Here is a 23,822-nt window from a genome sequence, read left to right on the forward strand (position 1 = left end):
CTCAGGCCAAACAACCAACAGGGAGGGAACCCAGCCCCACCTACCAGCAATCAAGCGGATTAAAGTTTACTGAACTCTGCCCACCAGAGCAACACCCAGCTCTACCCACCACCAGTCCCTCCCATTAGGAAGCTTGCACAAGCCTCTTAGATAGCCTCATCCACCAGAAGGCAGAGAGCAGAAGAACTACAATTCTGCCACCTGTGGAAGGAAAATCACATTCACAGAAAGACAGACAAAATGAAAAGGCAGAGGACTATATACCAGATGAAGGAACAAGATAAAACCTGAGAAAAACAACTAAATGAAGTGGAGATATGCAGCTTTCCAGAAAAAGAATTCAGAATAATGATAGTGAAGATGATCCAGGGTCTCAGAAAAAGAATGGAAGCAAAGATTGAGAAGATGCAAGAAATGTTTAGCAAAGACCTAGAAGAATTAAAAAAACAAACACCTAGAAGAATTAAAGAACAAACAGAGATGAACAACACAATAACTGAAATGAAAAACACACTAGAAGGAATCAACAGCAGAATAACTGAGACAGAAGAACGGATAAGTGACCTGGAAGACACAATGGTGAAATTCACTGCCATAGAACAGAAGAAAAAAGAATGAAAAGAAATGAAGACAACATAAGAGACCTCTGGGACAACATTAAACACAATAACATTCACATTATAGGGGTCCCAGAAGGAGAAGAGAGAGAGAAAGGACCCGAGAAAATATCTGAAGAGATTATAGTCAAAAAGTTCCCTAACATGGGAAAGGAAATAGCCACCCAAGTCCAGGAAGTGCAGAGAGTCCCAGGCAGGATAAACCCAAGGAGAAACAGGCCAAGACACATAGTAATCAAACTGACAAAAATTAAGTACAAAGAAACATTATTGAAAGCCACAAGGGAAAAACTACAAATAACGTACAAGGGAACTCTCATAAGGTTCACAGCTGATTACTCAGCAGAAATTCTATGAGCCAGAAGGAAGTGGCACAATATATTTAAAGTGATGAAAGGGAAGAACCTACAACCAAGACTACTCTACCTGGCAAGGACCTCATTCAGATTTGATGGAGAAATCAAAAGTTTTACAGACAAGCAAAGCTAAGAGAATTCAGCACCACCAAACCAGCTCTACAACAAATGCTAAAAGAACTTCTCTAAGTGGGAAACACAAGAGAAGAAAAGGACCTACAAAAACAAACCCATAACAATTAAGAAAATGGTAATAGGAATACACATATCAATAATTACATTAAACGTGAATGGATTAAAAACTCCAACCAAAAGACACAGGCTCGCTGAATGGATACAAAAACAAGACCCATATATATGCTGCCTACAAGAGACCCACTTCAGACCTAGGGACACATACAGACTGAAAGTGAGGCGTTTGAAAAAGATATTCCATGAAAATGGAAGTCAAAAGAAAGCTGGAGTAGCTATACTCATATCAGATAAAACAGATGTTAAAATAAAGAATGTTACAAGAGACAAGGAAGGACACTACTAAATGATCAAGGGATCAATCCAAGAAGATATAACAATTATAAAAATATATGCACCCAACATAGGAGCACCTCAATACATAAGGCAAATGCTAACAGCTATAAAAGAGGAAATCAACAGTAACACAATAATAGTGGGGGACATTAACACCTCACTTACACCAATGGACAGATCATCCAGACAGAAAATTAATAAGGAAACACAAGCCTTAAATGACACAATAGACCACATAGATTTAATTGATATCTATAGGACATTCCATCTAAAAACAGCAGATTACAGCTTCTTCTCAAGTGCACACGGAACATTCTCCAGGATAGATCACATCAGGGTCACAAATCAAGCCTCGGTAAATTTAAGAAAATTGAAATCATATCAAGCATCTTTTCTGACCACAACACTATGAGATTAGAAATCAATTACAGGGAAAAAAATGTGAAAAACACAAAAACATGGAGGCTAAACAGTATATTACTAAATAACCAAGAGATCACAGAAGAAATCAGAGGAAATCAAAAAATACCTAGAGACAAATTACAACGAAAACATGACGACCCAAAACCTATGGAATGCAGCAAAAGCTGTTCTAAGAGGGAAGTTTATAGCAGTACAAGCTTACCTCAAGAAACAAGAAACATCTCAAATAATCTAATCTTACACCTAAAGGAACTAGAGAAAGAAGAACAAACAAGACCCAAAGTTAGTAGAAGGAAAGAAATCATAAAGATCAGAGTAGAAATAAATGAAATAGAAACAAAGAAAACAATAGTAAAGGTCAGTAAAACTAAAAGCTGGTTCTTCGAGAAGATAAACAAAATTGATACACCTTTAGCCAGACTCATCAAGAAAAAGAGGGAGAGGACTCAAATCAATAAAACTAGAAATGAAAAAGGAGAAGTACAACAGACACAGCAGAAATACAAAGCATCCTAAGAGACTACTACAAGCAACTCAATGTCAATAAAATGGACAATCTGAAAGAAATGGACAAATTCTTAGAAAGGTATGACCTTCCAAGACTGAACCAGGAAGAAATAGAAAATATGAACAGACCAATCACAAGTAATGAAATTGAAACCGTGATTAAAAATCTTCCAACTAACAGAAGTCCAGGACCAGATGGCTTCACAGGTGAATTCTATCAAACATTTAGAGAAGAGCTAACACACATCCTTCTCAAATTCTTCCAAAAAAAACTGCAGAGGAACACTCCCAACTCATTCTATGAGGCCACCATAACCCTAATAGCAAAACCAGACAAAGATACTACAAAAAGAGAAAATTAAAGACCAATATCACTGATGAATACAGATTCAAAAATCCTCAACAAAATACTAGCAAACAGAATCCAACCACCCATTAACAGGATCATACACCATGATCAAGTGGGATTTACCCCAGGAATGCAAGGATTCTTCAATATATGCAAATCAATCAATGTGATACACCATATTAACAAATTGAAGGGGCTTCCCTGGGGGCGCAGTAGTTGAGAGTACGCCTGCTGATGCAGGGGACACGGGTTCGTGCCCCAGTCCGGGAGGATCCCACGTGCCGCGGAGTGGCTAGGCCCGTGAGCCATGGCCGCTGAGCCTGCGCGTCCGGAGCCTGTGTTCCGCAGCGGGAGAGGTCACAACAGTGAGAGGCCCATGTACCGCAAAAAACAAAAAATTTGAAGAACACAAACCATATGGTCATCTCAATAGATGCAGAAAAAGCTTTTGACAAACTTCAACACCCAGTTATGATAAAAACTCTCCAGAAAGTGGGCATAGAGGGAACCTACCTCAACATAATAAAAGGCCATATACAACAAACCCAAAGCAAACATCATTCTCAATGGTGACAAACTGAAAGCATTTCCTCTAAGATCAGGAACAAGACAAGAATGTCCACTCTCACCACTATTATTCAACATAGTTTTGGAAGTCATAGCTACCGCAATCAGAGATGAAAACTAAATGAAAGGAATACAGATGGGAAAAGAAGTAAAACTGTCACTGTTTGCAGACGACATGATACTATACATAGAGAATCCTAAAGATGCCATCAGAAAACTACTAGAGCTAATCAATGAATGGGATAAAGTTGCAGGATACAAAATTAATGCACAGAAATCTCTTGCATTCCTATACACTAACAACGAAAGATCAGAAAGAGAAATTAAGGAAACAATCCCATTCACCACTGCAACAAAAAGAATAAAATACCTAGGAATAAATCTACCTAAGGAGGTAAGAGACCTGTACTCAGAAAACTATAAGACACTAATGAAAGAAATCAAAGATGACAAAAACAGATGGAGAGACATACTGTGTTCTTGGATTGGAAGAATCAATATTGTGAAAATGACTACACTACCCTAAGGAGTCTACAGATTCAATGCAATCCCTATCAAATTGCCAGTGGCATTTTTTACAGAACTAGAACAAAAAATCTTAAAGTTTGTATGGAGACACAAAAGACCCCGAATAGCCAAAGCAGTCTTGAGGGAAAAAAACAGAGCTGGAGGAATCAGACTCCCTGACTTCAGACTATATTACAAAGGTATAGTAATCAAGACAATATGGTACTGGCACAAAAACAGAAATATAGATCAATGGAACAGGATAGAAAGCCCAGAGATAAACCTACGCACCAATGGTCAACTAATCTATAACAAAGGAGGCAAGGATATACAATGGAGAAAAGACAGTCTCTTCAATAACTGGTGCTGGGAAAACTGGAAAGCTACATGTAGAAGAATGAAATTAGAACACTCCCTAACACCATACACAAAAATAAACTCAAAATGGATTAAAGACCTAAATGTAAGACCAGACACTATAAAACTCTTAGAGGAAAACATAGGAAGAACACGCTTTGACATAAATCACAGCAAGATCTTTTTTGACCCACCTCCTAGAGTACTGGAAATAAGAAGAAAATAAACAAATGGGACCTAATGAAACTTCAAAGCTTTTGCACAGCAAAGGAAACCATAAACAAGACAAAAAGACAACCCTCAGAATGGGAGAAAATATTTGCAAATGAATCAATGGACAAAGAATTAATCTCCAAAATATATAAATAGCTCATGCAGCTCAACATTAAAAATACAAACAACTGAATCAAACAATGGGCAGAAGACCTAAATAGACACTTCTCCAAAGAAGACATACAGATAGCCAAGAAGCACATGAAAAGCTGCTCAACATCACTAATTATTAGAGATATGCAAATCAAAACTACAATGAGGTATCACCTCACACCAGTTAGAATGGGCATCATCAGAAAATCTACAAACAATAAATGCTAGAGAGGGTGTGGAGAAAAGGGAACCCTCTTGCACTGTTGGTGGGAATGTAAATTGATACACCCACTATGGAGAACAGTATGGAGGTTCCTTAAAAAACTAAAAATAGAATTACCATATGACCCAGCAATCCTACTACTAGGCATATACCCAGAGAAAACCATTATTCAAAAAGACACATGCAGCCCAGTGTTCATTGCAGCACTATTTACAATAGCCAGGTTTGAAGTAACCTAAATGCCCATTGACAGATGAATGGATAAAGAAGATGTGGTACATATATACAATGTAATATTACTCAGCCATAAAAAGGAACGAAACTGGGTAATTTGTAGAGACGTGGATGGATCTAGAGACTGTAATACAGAGTGAAGTAAGTCAGAAAGAGAAAAACAAATATCATATATTAACGCATATATGTGGAACCCAGAAAAATGGTACAGATGAACTGGTTTGCAGGGCAGAAATAGAGACACAGATGCAGAGAATGTATGGACACCAAGGGGGGAAACTGGTGGGGGGCATGGGGGTGGTGGTGTGACGAACTGGGAGATTGGGATTGACATATATACACTGATATGTATAAAATAGATAACTAATAAGAACCTCCGGTATAAAAAAATAAATAGGGCTTCCCTGGTTGGCGCAGTGGTTGAGTCCGCCTGTCGATGCAGTGGTTGAGAGTCCGCCTGTCGATGCAGGGGACATGGGTTCGTGCCCCGGTCCGGGAAGATCCCACATGCCGCGGAGCGGGTAGGCCCGTGAGCCATGGCTGCTGAGCCTGCGTGTCCAGAGCCTGTGCTCCGCAACGGGAGAGGCCACAACAGTGAGAGGTCCGCGTCCCGCAAAAAAATAAATTAAATTAAATTCAAAAATTCAGAAAAAAAAAAGAAATATCTCCATTTGGAGGTAATTTCACCCCTACAAAAGCAAAATACCTTTGCTTTTAAAATTTGATCTATCGGTGCTTTGTGACCGCCTGGAGGGGTGGGATAGGGAGGGTGGGAGGGAGGGAGACGCAAGAGGGAAGAGATATGGAAACATATGTATATGTATAACTGATTCACTTTGTTATAAAGCAGAAACTAACACACCATTGTAAAGCAATTATACCCCAATAAAGATGTTAAAAAAATTTTTTTGATCTATATTTTCCTTTTCTTTCTCTATTCTTTTGTCATGTTAAGCAGGAATACACTGAATTAGTCCTTTTCACAATGAGTATGTGCATTATTCATAAAGAGAATTTAAATCAGGTGGGTGCCGTTAGAAACTGTTCTGGTCAGTTGAGTGCTGATGACTTATACCTTGGTTATTGTATTTTATCATATTTAAATAGGCAGCTTTCTTCTTTTTCTTTTTTTTTTTAAATTTTATTTATTTATTTTATTTTTGGCTGTGTTGGGTCTTCATTTCTGTGTGAGGGCTTTCTCTAGTTGCGGCAAGCGGGGGCCACTCTTCATCGCGGTGCACAGGCCTCTCACTGTCGCGGCCTCTCTTGTTGCAGAGCGCAAGCTCCAGACGCGCAGGCTCAGTAGTTGTGGCGCACGGGCCCAGTTGCTCCGCGGCATGTGGGATCTTCCCAGACCAGGGCTCGAACCCGTGTCCCCTGCATTGGCAGGCAGATTCTCAACCACTGTGCCACTAGGGAAGCCCCAGCTTTCTTCTTAAGAGTTATATTTATGGGATTATTGGTAATGTATCTTTTTCTTTATTTTTCTCATTTAGACTACAATTATAAAAAAAAAAAATTCTATAGGAGCAAAAGAAAAAAATCCACCAAACAAAAGTTACTTTAAAAAAAGTGAACTGAAAATGTTACATATATTAAAGTTTCACGTAATTATCTTCCTTCTACTCCCCAAATACCATGATGTACTCTACTTGTATAAATGATATAATGTTTTAACATTTTATATTTTTCTACCAATACTTTAAGTTTAAAGTTAAAAAGTATGGGTATCAAGTATTTGACAAGATACAAGAAAAATTCTATATTTTTCAGTGAGAGTTAATAACCAGGAATACCAAACCCAAATTTTTCCAATTTCATTTCCTCATTTTTTTAAAAAGTATGAATCCAAAATGCTTCAAGGAAAGCAAACTTCAAACACTAATATATCAAACAAAACAGCAACACAAAACAACTCACTTAAAAAAAGACTATATCTATCAACTCTACATGGACTAAGTACAAAAAGGAATCTTTTGTCTGTTGTCAAACCACAATAGATTTTTTTTAAAAAATCACATGACTGGATAATAACAGAAATATCTCCATGTGGCAGGGTGGTAACCTATCAATTTTTAACACATTTTGCCCCTAAGAATAGGGTTTTTGGCAATTGTTTTGCATATTTGTTACTTTTTTTAAGAGCTCAAAATCAGGAGATTTAAAAAAAGTAAGAATAGTTTTCCTGCATACTGTGTTAGGGAAAATTCCTGTTAAAAACATACAGTACAACCAATATGTAATCACCCAGCTGTGGATTTTTTTTCTGCATAGATATGAAATTACATCAATTACTCTAGAAGAAGTATTTCCATAATGTTTGTAAAGTGACTCTGCAACAGTATCCTGCAAGTTATAAGCTAGCACTGCCCCTACTGCCTCCTAACACCGAGGAAAGAGGGTGTAGAGGACTGCCCCGTATAGTACTCCTCATGAAGGATGTCTGCTTTAGGATTTTCAGATCATTCGACATTCATCACAGCAAGGGCCAACACATTCTAGAGAAAAAGGGACAGACTGTTCAGCTTCCATTCAGTACTCTTCCACTTCTGCTTTCAGTCCCTCCCCTTAGAAGCAAAGATGGGAGCAAAGAGGGAGTACCAAGGCAAAGACATTCACTCAAGGTGCTCAGGTAAACCAGGTGTGGCCAAATCCTCACGGTGTCCCTCGCCAGAAAGAAACTTGAGATCCTGAACAAATATTTCTCCTACTTCTGAGGACTGGCAGTGCTGCCTTCTCCCCACACCAAAAAAAAAAAAAAAAAAAAAAAACCCTCAATAAATAACTCATTCTAGGGACTTCCCTGGCGGTCCAATGGTTAAGAATTCACCTTCCAGTGCAGGGGGTGCGGGTTTGATCCCTGGTCGGGGAGCTAAGATCCCACATGCCTTGCGGCCAAAACAACCAAAACACAAAACAGAAGTAATATTGTAACAAATTCAATAAAGTCTTTAAAAACAGTCTACATCAAAAAGAAATCTTAAAAAAAAATAATAATTCATTCTATGTAGCTCTTCGAGAGTGGTAAAAAATAGAAAATTTTTTAGATTTCTCCATACTCAGGCCCAAGCCTACTGTCTAGTCTCACGTGCTCACTAACATCAAGCGAGCCTCTAGCACCCTCGGAATCTTAAGTCACAAGTGAAGCCGTGGGGTCCTCGAGATATTCAGCCGGCCTTAGGCATAGCCTTCCTTCAGAGAGACCTGCCATTCGGTTGCACCCAAGACATCCTGTGAATTGGCATACGTAAGACTTGGTTTCTCCAAGACTAACTAACATTATAAACACATCAATTAGATGGTGTTATTGCCTTCCATTCTTAAAAACCCAGATATTTAAAAAAGGAAAAAAGAATCCCAGCAACCGTTGGGGTGGCCAGCATAGAACAAACAGCTAGAGGGAGTGGCTGGTATAGAAGATTCAGTCAGTGCAGGGAAGCACAAACCATTATTATTTCCCTTTTGGTCAAGCAAACCAGAATGGTTGTACCCTTCTTGTTTTTCACAAAACCAAGACCCACCCAGATGTGCCTTTGGCCACTGGCATGAGGTCTGGATTTGAAACTTTTTTGGTAGACCCACAAAATGCTAGAACCAAAATTGTTAGCCTTGAACTTACTTTGCTTGATTACTAGCTCTAGCTTCCAGCTGGAATAACACATGATATCATTGCTTCTAAGGCAAACCCAGTTTAAAAGCAATAGTTTACTTAGCCTATATATTTAAACTCTCACTTTCTAATCAGACATTTGGCAGAAATTCACGTAACTCCAAAACCTGGCAATGTGCCCTCCCTGGGCAAAGGAACAAGAAGATCACGTGTGTTTTTATTCTATTTTCCATTTGTCTTTCTCTTTTATTATTAAAAAACACAGTACCTTAATGTGATAGGAGAGAAAAACAACATTAAAATAAAATATTCTGCTGGAGAAAAGTGAAATCGAGATGCTATATCCTTATGGAGAAATGTGTAAGTTTCATAAGGTTTCAATAAAAGGCTTGCTGAGGAGCAAAACTCAAGATGAAATTCTAACCTGGAGGCCAAATTTATAGATATATCAATAACAAGCAAATTAGTAGAAAACATTAAAATGACCTCAATATTCACAGAGAAAGTTGTCAGCTTAAGTGCATATAAATTGAAATCTACATTAATGGGTTATGCAGACCCTATTGTGTTTTGAAAACTTTTTTATCCTAAAGCCTGAGAACAAGCATAAGTGGAGTATGAGAAGAAAGTGGCCAACAGTCATTTGACGTCTTGCCCCAGGACAAATAGTCTAGCAATACACAGCAGTAAAGGGCATGGCTTCAGTATCAGACATGCGGGTTTTAACCAGAAACACGTGGGTTTTAACCTGACACTTACCAGTGGTAGGACCATGGTAGGTCAAGTTCATAACCTGTCCAACCTCTGGTATACAGTCCTCAAGGCTAAATCAGCAGCTCAAGAAATTTATTTATAAAATACTATAAATGCAGTACTCAGGTACGCCGACCAGCCCAGGAAATCCTACTTGGTCCTGTATCCCCAAAATTAGCACAAATGGTACTAACGTACTGATATCTAATACACATTACAAAATAAACTATATGCACATCCAAGAAACCATATATGTTTTGGTTTTATAACTTCACTACCTGACAGGCAGCATGCATTCAAGAGATCATTATTATGTGGAATGGAACAGAATATTTTCTTCTGGAGAAGGCATTTTAACTTTTTCCCTCCACCATTTGGAAGTGACACCTCTCTTGGCAAGAAACTAGAGGGCAGAGGCTTCCCTAGAGGAGAGAGAAAGTGATGAAGAGATGATTTATATTTCTGAGGACTAGAAAAGTTTATTCTATCTACAGATGAGACAGTGTCTCCCCAGGTGTTCTGAACTGTGGGGGAAAAAGGGGTAGAGTTAATAACCTCAAAAGGGTATGATCACATGAGCCCCTGAAGAACCAACATATTAGGCTACTCAGATCTCTTTAATTCCAAATGTCCTTCATCTGGAACTTTTTCCCATAAATATCTGTGGAAAAATTTTTTAAACTCTAATAATTTAGTGTTGCATTAAAATAAGTTATATCTCCTACACTATTACCAATTATCCCAGAATCTAGTGATGTTTAAGAGTGCAAACATCAAGACAATCCATTATTTTGCTAACTTCCCCATGAGATCATAAATTATCAGGATTACAAGACTTACAGTACAAACTTCTGGGATGAAAACTGCAGTAAAAGATGGCCATGTTAATTGGAATGTTTGGCTGCTATCACAGAGGCTCAAAATTATAGTGACTTAAACAAAATAGGAATATATTTGTCACTCACATAAAGACCAGGTCAGTGGTCCAGCAAACCAACTATGGTTCTTCCATCCTTCCATTCAAATATCTTCAACACATAGCTTCCTCTCATAATTCAAGTCAGCTACTCCCATTCTTGCCATTCTGGCTGCAATTCAACACACAGAAAGGGGAAGAGGAAAGGCACATACCTCTCCTTTCAGTGCACAGCCTGAAGGTGGCCCACATCAGTCCTACTCATGTCTCACTCACCAGAACCTGGTCACATCGAGCTGCAAGGCTAACTGCGAAATCACTGTCCTTTTGGGTGACCATGTACTATGTAAAAAGGTGACACCAAGTGGTGAGAACATTAAGCCTCTGCCCTAAAGGCCATAAACAAGACATCCCTTTAGACTCACGTAAACCACTCAAATCTTTATCCATTTATTGCAAGCCAATCAATGGGAAGTAAACTCCATGTTTATAACAAACCTCTCAAATTCCCACAGGCAGGCAGTAAAGCCTGCTACTGTAAGTGTGAAAATGAAGATTCTGTATTCTGGGACATATTCAAATACCTGAATCAGGTCAACAAGGTCCCCAGTTTCAACTGTCTTATAATCTAGCAGAGGGAGACAATGACTATGTAAACAAAATAACGTCAGAAAATGAAAAGCAAATATAAAACAAAGTGATGAGGAAAGCTATTCAGGGAAGGCTTCCCTGAGGAGATGGCATTTCAGTTTTGATCTGACCATCCATGAGAAGAACTGGAAAAGAACATTCTAATAAGAGGGATTAACAATTGTTAAAGCCCCAAGTTTCCCTATTTGTCAGAATCAAGTTGCTTTAGCTCTAGTTTTCTTTATTTAGGCCTGCTACACATGGGAGAGGAAGAAAGAACGTGTGTGTGTGTGTGTGTGTGTGTGTGTGTGTGTGTTTTTTCAACCTCAGGAAGGGGAGATCTATAACACTACTACTGGAATTATTAATACTTAACAGCTAGGAATAATGTGGAACACTCCAAAACCAGGAAGAAAGAGGCCCTAGGGCCATCGATAGAAAAAAGAAGATAAACAAAGCAAATGGTTAGAGAAGTTGAGAGACAAGTATAGCCTTTGTATTCAAAAATTATTTTTTTTCACTTGTTCTAAATAGTGCTTCTGGGTGTATATATTTCTTAAATAAAGTTAACTAATTTCAGGTATATTGTTCTAACTAAATTTTAGTTCCAAATCAGAAATCAGCAGTTGTAAATAAAATGCCTTATACATTTTTAATCAAAATGAGTTACATACAAAACAGGTAAAAAAAATAAGCAAATTTAATAATATTTGTACATTAGTATCATAAATTAGTATTATATTTTAAATATTACACAACTTATATTTCACTATAGGGACCCAGGTTAAGTCAACACATTCTTAAGCTACTGAGAATCCACTCATAAAAATCTTAACCTAAGACTTAATAGCGCCAGCCTAAGAGATCATCCCCAAAGCATGTATTTCTTGGTCCTAGGGCAGTTTAGGGGAAATTTCAGTATTACTTAAATTATCATGATGTATTCACAGCATAGTCTAAGAGTCACAAAATTGCCTAAAAGAAAGACCACCTTCTTAACTTATGAAAGGTGCTCCAGTGAGATGACTATCCCAAGTGACAAATCTTTTATCATACTCATGGCCGGTGAAGGCAATATGCCACTCAAATGCCACTATTTTAACACAATGGCAACAGAACAGTCAGGAAAATACTAAGTCAGACCCAAGATCTGGGGAAATTTTCATCCACTTCCTACTTTCAAAACCCCATTTCATTGACTGGAAGACACAACTGATTATAACACACACCATTATTTTATGTACCCTAGCAAGAGAAAAAAATACTGCACTTAGAGTGAGAAATGCCATTGATTCCAAGATGCACCCCAGTTTCAGAAATGTGAAAATGTGAAAAAATGGATATTTTAGAATCAATAAGAAATGGTAGTATTCTTCAAGCCAAAGCTGCCCCTTTTCTTTTCAGAATGGAAAATGACTTTAACTATTTTCAGCTCAACCAAAAAGTTTTCTTCTGTATTAGGTTCATTCCTACCTCTCTTTGTATACAACTGTTTAATACAAATGTCCAAAGAGGCAACTGATAAATCCCCATTTAACCTTTTTCCAAAAATATTTAAGACATTTCATTCAAAACAAGCTGCTGCCAGCTTGCTATAAAGAATAAGATGGGTGGAGAAAGAACAGGCTGCCAGCCAATGAGGGCAGATTCTGATTCTGAAAGCGCTGAGCCCCACAGTGCTCTCCACACGCAGGGCCCCTCCCAAGAGGAGAAAAGACAGATTTCAGCTCATTCATTTGTCCCGAACTTGCCAACCGGATAAAACACCCCTCTCTGTAAGAGAAGAGGGAATAAAGGGTCAGTGACAGACCAAGAGCGTGCCTAGGAAAACCTCTCTTGGTGGAAATCGGTGGTGGGCTGGGGGATGTTCTCCTCTGATAAATGGCCTTTGCAGTAAATTTGATGTAATACTGTGAAAACCACTGTGACATAGTAAGAAACATATATTTGGTCTCTGTCCCCAGTTCCTGGCACATAGCTCCTAAAACCCTTGTATTTTCCTGAGCAACAGGGTTGCTAGGAGCATCTTTTGTTCTAATATTTTGTCTTGGACCCTGATTCCTGGTACACAGAACTCCTAAATCCCTTGGAATTTCCTGGATGATAGGAGCATCTTTTGTTCTAATGAGGTGATTCTTGGTGGGTTCCTGGGTAGCTCCTGGATAGGGGCTGGTCACCAGAAAGACCAAGCCAAGAATAGAAGCTTGGACTTTCAGATTCACCCACCCTGCCCCATCCTCCAGGAATGGGAGAAGGGCTAGAGACTGAGTTAATAATTAATCATGTCTACAAGATGAAGCCTCCATAAAAATCCCTAAAGTATAGAGTTTAGAGAGCTTTGGGGCTGGTAAACATACCCATGTGCTGGGAGGGTAGGACACTCCAACTCCATGGGAACAGAAGCTCCTGCTCTTAGGACACTTTCAGACCTCACCCGAGTTCTAATAAGCTGAAACTTAAATAAATGTTTCAGGAAGGGTAAGCTGGGACGAAGTGAGAGAGGGCATGGACATATATACACTACCAAATGTAAAATAGATAGCTAGTGGGAAGCAGCCGCATAGCACAGGGAGACCAGCTCGGTGCTCTGTGACCACCTAGAGGGGTGGGATAGGGAGGGTGGGAGGGAGACGCAAGAGGAAGGGGATATGAGGATATATGTATATGTATAGCTGATTCACTTTCTTATACAGCAGAAACTAACACAACATTGTAAAGCAATGATACTCCAATAAAGATGTTAAAAAAATAAAAAATAAAGTGTTGAAAAATAAATAAAAATATAAATGTTTCCCTGAGTTTTGTGAGCCATTATGGCAAATTATGGAACCCAAAGAGGGGGTCGTGGGAACCCTGATTGATAGCAGGTTGGTCAGAAGTATGAGAGGCCCAGACTTGCAACTGATGTCTAAAGTGGGGCGCAGTCTTGTGGGACTTAGCCCATAACCTGCGGGGTCTGTGCTAACTCCATTTAGTTACTCATTAATTGAATTACAAGATACCCAGTGGGTGTGACACCCAGTAGTGGGTTGGAGGATTGCTTGGTGTGGGAAAAACCCCTACACATTTGGTGTCGGAAGTGTTAAGAGTAGAGCATAAAGAAACAAGAGATTTTCTTTTAACATGCTCCACAATTTTCCTTCTCAGCAAAAATCCTATGAAAAATCTCCGTAACTGTAAACAACACTCAGGTCTGACTTTAGGGATCACCTTGTTTTGCCTCTTCCCTCACTCTTCATCCAAATAGTATCACCAGCACTTTTGCAAGTGACAAATCAGGACCTCCCAGGGTGTTGGTGAAGTCAGGAACAGACCTAAAATGAGCCATTACATTTCCAAGCCTAGCCGTCTGGCTTGGGACCTAATAGAAGCTCTAGAGGACTGAGAAGGTAAAACCCACCAATTTGCTATAGGACAAGCAGACATACTGTCATTTAGTTTCGTTAAACTTGATCTGTACAGAAGAGATACTCTGAAGTTTAGTATCTCATAAAGAAAACTAATTCTACCTATTAAAAACTGCTTTGGGAACTGATAAAATGCTGTGCCGACTTTTCATTGCAAAGACAGATAACATTTAAAACTAAAGCAACATTTACCTGGAAAATCATGAGTGGCTCTATAAATCATTTATATTTTATTTAAACGTCATTTTCCAGACTTCCCTGGTGGCACAGTGGTTAAGAATCCGCCTGCCAATGCAGAGGACACGGGTTTGAGCTCTGGTCCAGGAAGATCCCACATGCCACGGAGTAACTAAGCCTGTGCAACACAACTACTGAGCCTGCGCTCTATAGCCTGCGGGCCACAACTACTGAAGCCTGCGCACTCTAGGGCCTGTGTGCCGCAACTACTGAGCCCACGTGCTGCAACTACTGAAATCCGCATGGCTAGAGCCTGTGCTCTGCAACAAGCAAAGCCACCACAATGAGACGCCAGTGCACCGCAATGACAAGGAGCCCCTGCTCGCCACAACTAGAGAAAGCCTGCTCATAGCAACAAAGACCCAATGCAACCAAAAAAAATTTTTTTTTAATTTAAAAAGTCATTTTCCAAGTTGGATTTTTTTATTTAGAAATGTAAATTCTACCTAAAAAAAAACTGGAGATAGATACTACATATATATTTATAAAGTATGTATTTTAGAAAGTATAAACACAGCTGCTTCCTCTACTACATAGTTTGCTATCGTTTTATAACCACCAAAAAATTATTGTCAATAAAATTTTTCTTTGAAACAATTAGCATAAAAACGTCAGATATACAATGTAGAAACAATGAGATTTAAATCTGGATTTAAGAAAAATACTGCTAAACATCATCAAATAGTAAGTAAGAAAAGACAGTAACAGTTTTCTATGTAACAGTCTCATTCTTCCTCAGTAAATTTTAATTTAGAAAAACAAAATCTAGTTGAGAATATATTAAAACTATTACTTGCATAAAGTAAATTGGCATTTGCAATATTTTTGGCTCAGCTAAAAGAATAAATAATGACTACTATTTATTGAGCATTTACTAGATGTCAAGCACTGTACTTAGTGATATACATATGTAATCTCATCCAATCCTGACAATAACACTATGATGTAGGCACTTTATTCCCATTTAGATGAGGAAGCTAAATCAAACTTTCTTTTTTTTTATAGTAATAAAAAAAGAATTCTTCAAAGGCTACCACAAAATTAAGTAAATCTGTACTTTGATTAAAAGAAAAGCAGGGCTTCCCTGGTGGTGCAGTGGTGGAGAGTCCGCCTGCCAATGCAGGGGACACGGGTTCATGCCCCGGTCTGGGAAGATCCCACATGCCGCAGAGTGGCTGGGCCCGTGAGCCATGGCCGCTGAGCCTGCACGTCCGGAGCCTGTGCTCCGCAACAGGAGAGGCCACAACAGTGAGAGGCCCGCGTTCCGCAAAAAAAAAAAGAAAAGAAAAGCTACTTTTACAAGTGAATACATTCATTAATAGAATCATAGATGCAGCCACGTTCAGGTTCAACTTCGTCTCTACATTTTTTAACTTGAAATACAAACAGAATTACTTGTTAATTAGCACATATGTGCTGAATGCCTAAAACACAGACTGTGATATTGGACCTTGATGAAAATGGAGAGAAAAAGGAATTGAGAAGATGCTTTATCCCCTTTGGTTTTTAAAAACATTCACTGCAAATAATTATTAGATTTTTCCCAATAATAATCAAAAAAGTTTTTCTTTTGAGCACACAGTATTATCTTTCTGTCATATTCCAGGGCCTGAGTCAAACATAAGTCTTATGAATAGTACCCAGATCTCTTGCTGACTAGTCATTAAATCGCCAGAACCACTGAGCCAGGAGATGGCCGTGAGTAGAAGGAATGCAGTAACCTGTGTTTAATTATACATTTCCAAGACCAATTTCTTTTTCTTTACCAAGGTTGTCTACAGGGTTACTTAGGCCATGAAGTCAACACTGAGGTTCAGTGACGGAGGCTGGGGAGAGAGTGGTGGAAATGAGTCTCCAAAGAAATACACAGCTCTCAGCGCTGGCTGAGGTTTGCATTAGGTGGCTCTCAAGCCCATAGGAAAAATCTAGACATTGTCCTCACGCTCCAAATAAACTCAGATGCTCTACTTTCATACCGAAGTCTGTAAATAGGGCAACTCAGCATATATTATGACTCATTACAATAATGGATGAGTGTATACTAGATAAAATAAGCCTGTTCATAAACAAAGAGCAATTGCTATGGCTGGTGTATAAGTTCGCCTGTGCGAAAACACTAACTTATGAGGACCCAGAAATGACTGAGAACACAGTGCTGGTCAGGGTAATGTGCAATTATGATAAAAGTGAGGTTTTAGCATTTTAAATGTTACTTCTTTTTCCCTGTCTTTTTATTCCTTCTCCACTTGCTGAGAGAAGCACACCAAGTACCGTGGTCACATCTGAGGCAGTCTAACATGGAAAAGGATTCCAAAAATTAATTATAAATATAAGATGCCACAGAATTAATACTGTGTCATGTTTCTTCAGAAATCTCTGGTGAGCTGAAGGATTATCATTCTTGGGAGAAAACTGCTGTGCCTTGTTTTGAAACACTCTTGTTAGATTTTGCTGCTAGAGATTCACCTTGCAGGGTGTCAGTGGTGGGCAGGGGTGAAGAGGTTGTCCTGGTGGCAGGGCAGGAAGAGGGAGGGAGGTTGTAGCAGTGGCCTAGAGCAGGTTGCCAGAGCCCAAGGGAGTGCATGGCGGGAAGCAGGGGCCTCCCAGTGCAGGGTGTCAGCATCAAAAGAGGGTGAGGAGGGCATCTTCGCATAGTGGGTGGCAGAGCTAAGCAGGGGTTGTTGGAACCCAAAGTGGCAGAAAAGAACCTCACAGAGGCTGGCGGCAGTGAAGACCCAGTACAGGGTTTCAGAACCTGAGCAAGATGAGGGGTGTGTCTAAATGGCGACCAAGGCCCCTGTGAGATGAGGAGGGAATCTCTGTGAGGGAGTGGGGTGGGCAGAGAAGGGAGGGGAATGAAGCAGCAGCCCTAAACAGGTTGTCAGAACCAAAGGAGGTGAGACAGGCATCCATGGGGAGGTTGGAGGACAGCAATTTCCCAAGATTGAGTGTCAGAGCCTGAGCAGGGAGGTGAGAACATGCAAACAGGGCAATGGCAATATTCTGGCATGGGATGTCTGAGCCTACAGAGGGAAGACGGCATCTGTGCCATGGGAGCAGCAGCGGGGCTTGGTGTGGGGTCCTGGAGCCTGAGAGGGGTGAGGAGGGCACCCACACAAGAGGTGGAAGCCAGGCAGCACAGCACTAGAGGTCAGAGCCTGAGTGAGGCGGGAAGGGCATTCATGTGGAGAGGTTTCAATAGGGGCACCTTTGTGTGAAGTAAAAGAGAACATCCTTGTGGGCCTGGCCATAGCCTGGAGCAGGAAGACAAGCCCAGGTGAGGTGAGGAAGGCACCTGTGAGAGGGGCAGCAGTGCTAATGGAGACTGGTTACCTACAGAAGGGATTTATAGATAAGGAAAGGGAGAAAACTAGAATGAACCCTGTGGTACTACACTAGAATTGTGACCTGGTTTTTAATAAGTAGATATAGATATAGGTGATATAGATAGATATAGTTACAGAAAAAATATAAGGAATAATTGATAAATCCACAATCATAGTGGGAAACTTGAAAACACTTCTGTCAGAAGCTAGTAAGTAAGGCGATAAAGAATTTTTAAAAAATGTATCTTGAATCATTTATATTTATTTGAATTATTTATATTATAATAATATATATTTTAATATATATTATATATGATTACTGTAAGCTAAGGGACATTTATGTAACACTACATAAAACAATTAGAGAATAAACATTCTTTTTGAGTATATGTGGACCATTTAGAGAAATGAATCACATACAAAGGAAGTCACATAAATAAGGAGATTATATCATTCAAAACACATTCTCTGACCATAATCTAATAATCAAGTAAAAGTAAGTTTTTTTAAAAGACCTCATATAGGGCTTCCCTGGTGGCGCAGTGGTTGAGAGTCCACCTGCCGATGCAGAGGACATGGGTTCGTGCCCCGGTCCGGGAAGATCCCACATGTCGCAGAGCGGCTGGGCCCATGAACCATGGCCACTGAGCCTGCGCATCCAGAGCGTATGCTCCACAGTGGGAGAGGCCACAACAGTGAGAGGCCCGCGTAAAGCAAAAAAAAAAACAAACAAACAAAAAAAACACCTCATATATTTATAAACTTAAAAAATATCATGCAATCTAAATAATAAATAAATCAAAGGGAAAATCATAATAGAAATTGTGAAATATTTAGAACTGAATAACAACAAAGACAGTCAAACTTTTGGACTAAGCTACAGCAGTATTTAGAGGGAAATTCATAATCTTAAATACATTATTTGAAAATAGGAAGTTAAAAAAAGAACAACAGAGTAAAACCAAAGAATACAGAAGAAAGGAAATAAGATAAAAACAGAAATTAATGAAAAATAAAACAGAGCACAAATGAGTATATCAAAATAAAAAACTAAAGCTGATTCTTTAGAATGACTAATAAAATTCTGCTAATATGAACCAAAATCAAAAGGAGAGTTAATTTTGCAATAAAAATACCAGGTATTGAAAAAAGGAATTACAACTATATACTCAAAAGAGATTTAAAAATTTTAAGAGAATTCTATAAATAAATTTATGCCAATTTGAAAATATAGATGAATGGATTTAAACGAATATAAACTACCAAAATAATCTCAAGAAGAAACAGAGAATTAAATAGATCTATAAACACTTAAGTAATCAAATTGGAAGTACAAATCTAAGTCTAACAACAACACAGCAGGTCCACATGATTCTAAATTTAGGCATATTTCACTTTTAAGCAACTGAAAATTCCTTTCTTATACAAATAGCTCCAAAGAATACAAAAAATGAAACTCACTCTGATTTTACCTAACTACTGTAACCTTTGTTGCGAAACTGGACAACATCAGCACAATGAAGAAAAATTGTAAGGTAATCTCACCTACAAGCATAAATGCAAATGCATAAATAAAATATTAGTAAACTAAATCTAGCAGTGTGTGTGTGTGTGTATGTGTGTGTGTGTGTGTGTAGGATCAAGTTAAACTTATCCCAGGAATGCAGTAATGATTATTTAAAAAACTATAAATACAATTCACCACATTAACAGATTATGGGAGAAAAACCATATATATATATTCATCTAAAAAATTTCAGAATCTGTATTAAGTGAAATTCAACACTCAGGCAGGATAAAAACAGCAATAACAACAACAACAATTCAGCAAAATACGATTAAGAAGGAACTTCCCTAGCCTGATTAAAAACAAAACAAAACATAATATTTAATGGTAAAATATTAGAACATTGTGTTTAAAGTCAGGAATAAGATGAAAATGCCTATTTTCATTGCCTCTGTTGAGTAGGGTTGTAGCATGCCTGGTCAGTGCAATAAAAAAGAAAGTGGTATGAAGTGTGTAAAGGAAGTAACAAAACTGCCATTATTCACAGATAATATTATTGCCTGCAGAGGAAATACAGGACAACCAATGAATCACAGCAAGAAATAGGAAAACAAATATTAAGAGAAAATGCAAGGTTGGACAAGTGATCACCAGTCAAAAGTCAAGCCAAGAGTATTCCAATACACTAGCAATGAGCAATTAGAAAATTCAATTTACAACTGGTATTAAAATCATTAAAATACCCATAAGAAATCTAGTAAGTTTCTTTTATAGAGAAAGGCATAAAACTGGACATGTTAATTTTAACACTGTGGTGTTAATTCTGTGATGGATAAACTGACCACTGAAACTGACTAGAAAGTGAGATACAAACCTATTTTTATATGAGATCTTAGTGTATCATGTATCATTGAGAAAAGGATGAATATCTTTTGGTTCCAAATAATAGAAAACCAACTAAAATGGCTTAAACAATGAGAAGAATCATCATCTCACAAAACAAGATATTCTGAGGTAAGACTCAAAGTCATCTTTAAGGATTTAGGTTCTGTTTATCTTTTTCAGGATCTCAGTGAGCTCCCCTCATTATTACAAAATACTCAAAGTGTCACAAACATATATCAATAAAAAGGAGCTTGTTTCTTCATTATGTATTTTTCTACAAGGGCAAAAGAAAATCTTTCTTAGGAGCACCTCCAGCAAACTTCGCTTTGCCTCCCTTAGGCTAGAACTGCTAAACCAGTCATTAGGTGGGGAGATGAGAATATTAATATAGTCTGAGACCAATCAGGATTTGCCTGAATCATGTGGGAAAAGAGTGGACACTGGAACAAAACTGGTGTTCTGCCAACATGAGAAAGAGGGAAATGACTGTTAGGTAAGTAATCTACAGCACAATGGAATATTTCATAAATGGTGTGGGGAGAATAGGCTATCCATATGGAAGAAAAGAAAATGAGATCCCAATAATATAAACAATGATAAATGCCAGGTGGATTAAAAATTCAAATGTCAGGGAGGGCGGGAGGGAGATGCAAGAGGGAGGAGATATGGGGATATATGTATATGTATGGCTGATTCACTTTATTATAAAGCAGAAACTAACACACATTGTAAAGCAATTATACTCCAATAAAGATGTTAAATAAATAAATAAAAATTCAAATGTCAAAAACAAAAATTAATTTTTAGTGGAAAATACTGAACAAAAGATTTAGAAATTAGGGGTACAAAAAGATTTCTAATATAAAACATAAATAAGAATAAACTATAAAAGATAATATTCATTAACTAGAGTACATCAAATGCAAAAATTCTGTACAACAAAACATATAGGAATTAAATTTAAAAGCCAAACCACAGTCTGGGAGAAGTATTTGCATGACATAAAACAGTTTTTTCTGTTACCTAAATAGATAAATAAGTATAAAAATGAGCAATTGGTAGAAGAGGAAAACTGAATAGCTAATAAATACTACAGAAGGTGCTCAGCCTCATCAGTAGCCAGAGAAATGCAAATTTATACAAAGACAGTATTGACCCATTATAAAAAAATGTTTAAATTTGATAATACTGAGTGCTGGACACTATGCTGGGAAACAAACTGTCATCCAGTCCTAGCAGAAGAGTCAACTAGTTCAAAGTCTTTGATGATCAGTTTGGTGATATTTGGTAAACTCAACAATATGCATGGTCAACAAAATAACATTCCTCTCCAAGGTATATGCCCTAGAGACACTCTCTCACATGTGGACCAGAAGACAAGTTCCAGGATATTCATCTCATTCTTTCAAACCACACACACACACACACACACACACACAAATATGGAACAGTCTAATTATACATCAATATGGATTCCATAAATTGAATATTTATACAATTAAATCTATACATGTCAATTTGGATTATCTTAAAACAGAATGCTGAGAGGGAAAAGCAGGTTGTTTAGGGATACTTATAATGTGGTATCACTTACATAAAAAGTAAAACCCATAGCATAATACTCTGTATTATTTATGGAAAAATAAATATTTAATAAACATATAGAAACAAGGAATCAAGCTTGTGATTACCTCTGGGAAAGGAAAAAGGAGAATCAGAGCAGAAAAAGGGTATAGTATCAGAGATGCTTCAACTTTATGTCTAGTTTTATTTCTTTAATGAAAAAGGATATAAAGTAAACATAAAAAACTAGTAAATTATATTGAATCTATGTGTAAGGTACATAAATATTTGTCATATTATTTTATGTGTTTGAAATACTTTATAATTTTTAAAAATACATCTTCTTAAAAGTTTCCCATGAAAATATTTTATCAATAGTGAAAAGGTCCTACTCCACATACATCTCTCTTCATGAAAATTACAAATGAGGACTTCCCTGGTGGTCCAGGCGTTATGACTCCACCCTCCCAATGCAGGGGGCCCCGGTTGGATCCCTGGTCAGGAAACTAGATTCCACATGCCGCAACTAAGATCCCGCATGTTGCAACTAAAAAAAGATCCCGCACGCCACAACTAAAGATCCCGCATGTGGCAAGGAAGATCCCATGTGCCACAACTAAGTCCCAGAGCATCCAAATAAATAAATAAATAAATAAATAAGCTAATACTTTAAAAAAAAAAGAAAATTACAAATGGAGTTTGCCTCCCTTTCGTCTATTATAAGCATCATTTTAAGCCACATGCTATATGTTGTTTAAGGATTAGAAAGTAGTGTCAGAAGAAATGTAAACAGTAGCAATATTCTACAGGAAAAGTAGCAAGGATTAAATAAAGATGCCATGAAGATCAAGAAAGGCCCAAATGGCATAAAACTGAAAAGAGATCTTCAAAGTTTAGTCAAATACTCAAAAAACATTCTAAAGTATTGAATGAGAAGCCAAAGATGTTACTGTCAAAAAAAAAAAAAAAAAAGTAGATACAGAAAAAAACTGCTACTTGAATTTTAAATTGGGGGCACTTAAGAAAATATGATATAGGGCATATGTCAACAATATGATTTATTACTAAGATTATAATAAATATCAAAGATTTTCCCTGGAATTAAAAACTTTAATTATTAATATCCCAAGAAGCTCCCAGAGCAACATACCTGGAGAAGGAGCCTTTCAAAAGCCAGAAAGTTGTCCCACTTGGCAGTCTGCGGGTGTTTCAGAGTTTGAACAGTGGCCAGCCCAAGCTGTAGGAGCCCACAGTGATTCCCTAGAGCTTTGAGGTTGTTCTTGAAGAGATGAATATAGGACGTGAGCTGTCCTGGAGTGACTCTCCCTGGAAAAACATACAATTTATCAGTGTACCCTCTTCTGGGAGTGGTAAAAATAATGAAGAGAATGCCATTAATAATACTACTGCAGGGCTTCCCTGGTGGCACAGTGGTTAAGAATCCACCTGGCAATGCAGGGGACACGGGTTCGATCCCTGGTCTGGGAAGATCCCACATGCCGCAGAGCAACTGAGCCCGTGCACCACAACTACCGAGCCTGTGCTCTAGAGCCCGCGAGCCACAACTACTGAAGCCCGCATGCCTAGCGCCCGTGTGCCGCAACAAGAGAAGCCACCACAATGAGAAGCCCGTGCACTGCAGCGAAGAGTAGCCCCCGCTCACCACAACTAGAGAAAGCTTGTGCACAGCAACAAAGACCCAATGCAGCCAAAAATAAAGATAAATAAATAAATTAAATTAAATTAAATTTAAAAATACTACTGCCTTACATCAGCACAAAACTTCAGAGTAAACTGCAAGCTTGCCTAAGCTATCGTGACTCTTAAAACAACATGGTGACAACAGCAAAGTTGAAACTATTAACTGCGTTTTGCAAGCAAGAAAACACATGTTAAGTGATCTTGCCAAAGCCATATTGCTAGAATTCATTTCATAATTCTGAAATACCCCATA

The 23,822-nt window shown here is 38.2% G+C and overlaps 1 protein-coding gene across 2 annotated transcripts in view; it reads right to left on the minus strand.

Annotated features, from left to right (window-relative positions):
• Positions 1-23,822, minus strand: part of SCFD2 (sec1 family domain containing 2) — a 398,472-nt gene that overhangs the window by 305,166 nt on the left and 69,484 nt on the right. For both annotated transcript variants that reach the window (XM_079920247.1, XM_079920248.1), the window contains exon 4: positions 23,019-23,194. In XM_079920247.1, coding sequence (XP_079776373.1) covers positions 23,019-23,194 — 176 coding nt within the window. The remainder of the gene's footprint in view (positions 1-23,018; positions 23,195-23,822) is intronic.

This window comes from Stenella coeruleoalba (genome assembly GCF_951394435.1).
Source record: "Stenella coeruleoalba genome assembly, chromosome: 4".
NCBI classification, from domain to species: domain Eukaryota; kingdom Metazoa; phylum Chordata; class Mammalia; order Artiodactyla; family Delphinidae; genus Stenella; species Stenella coeruleoalba.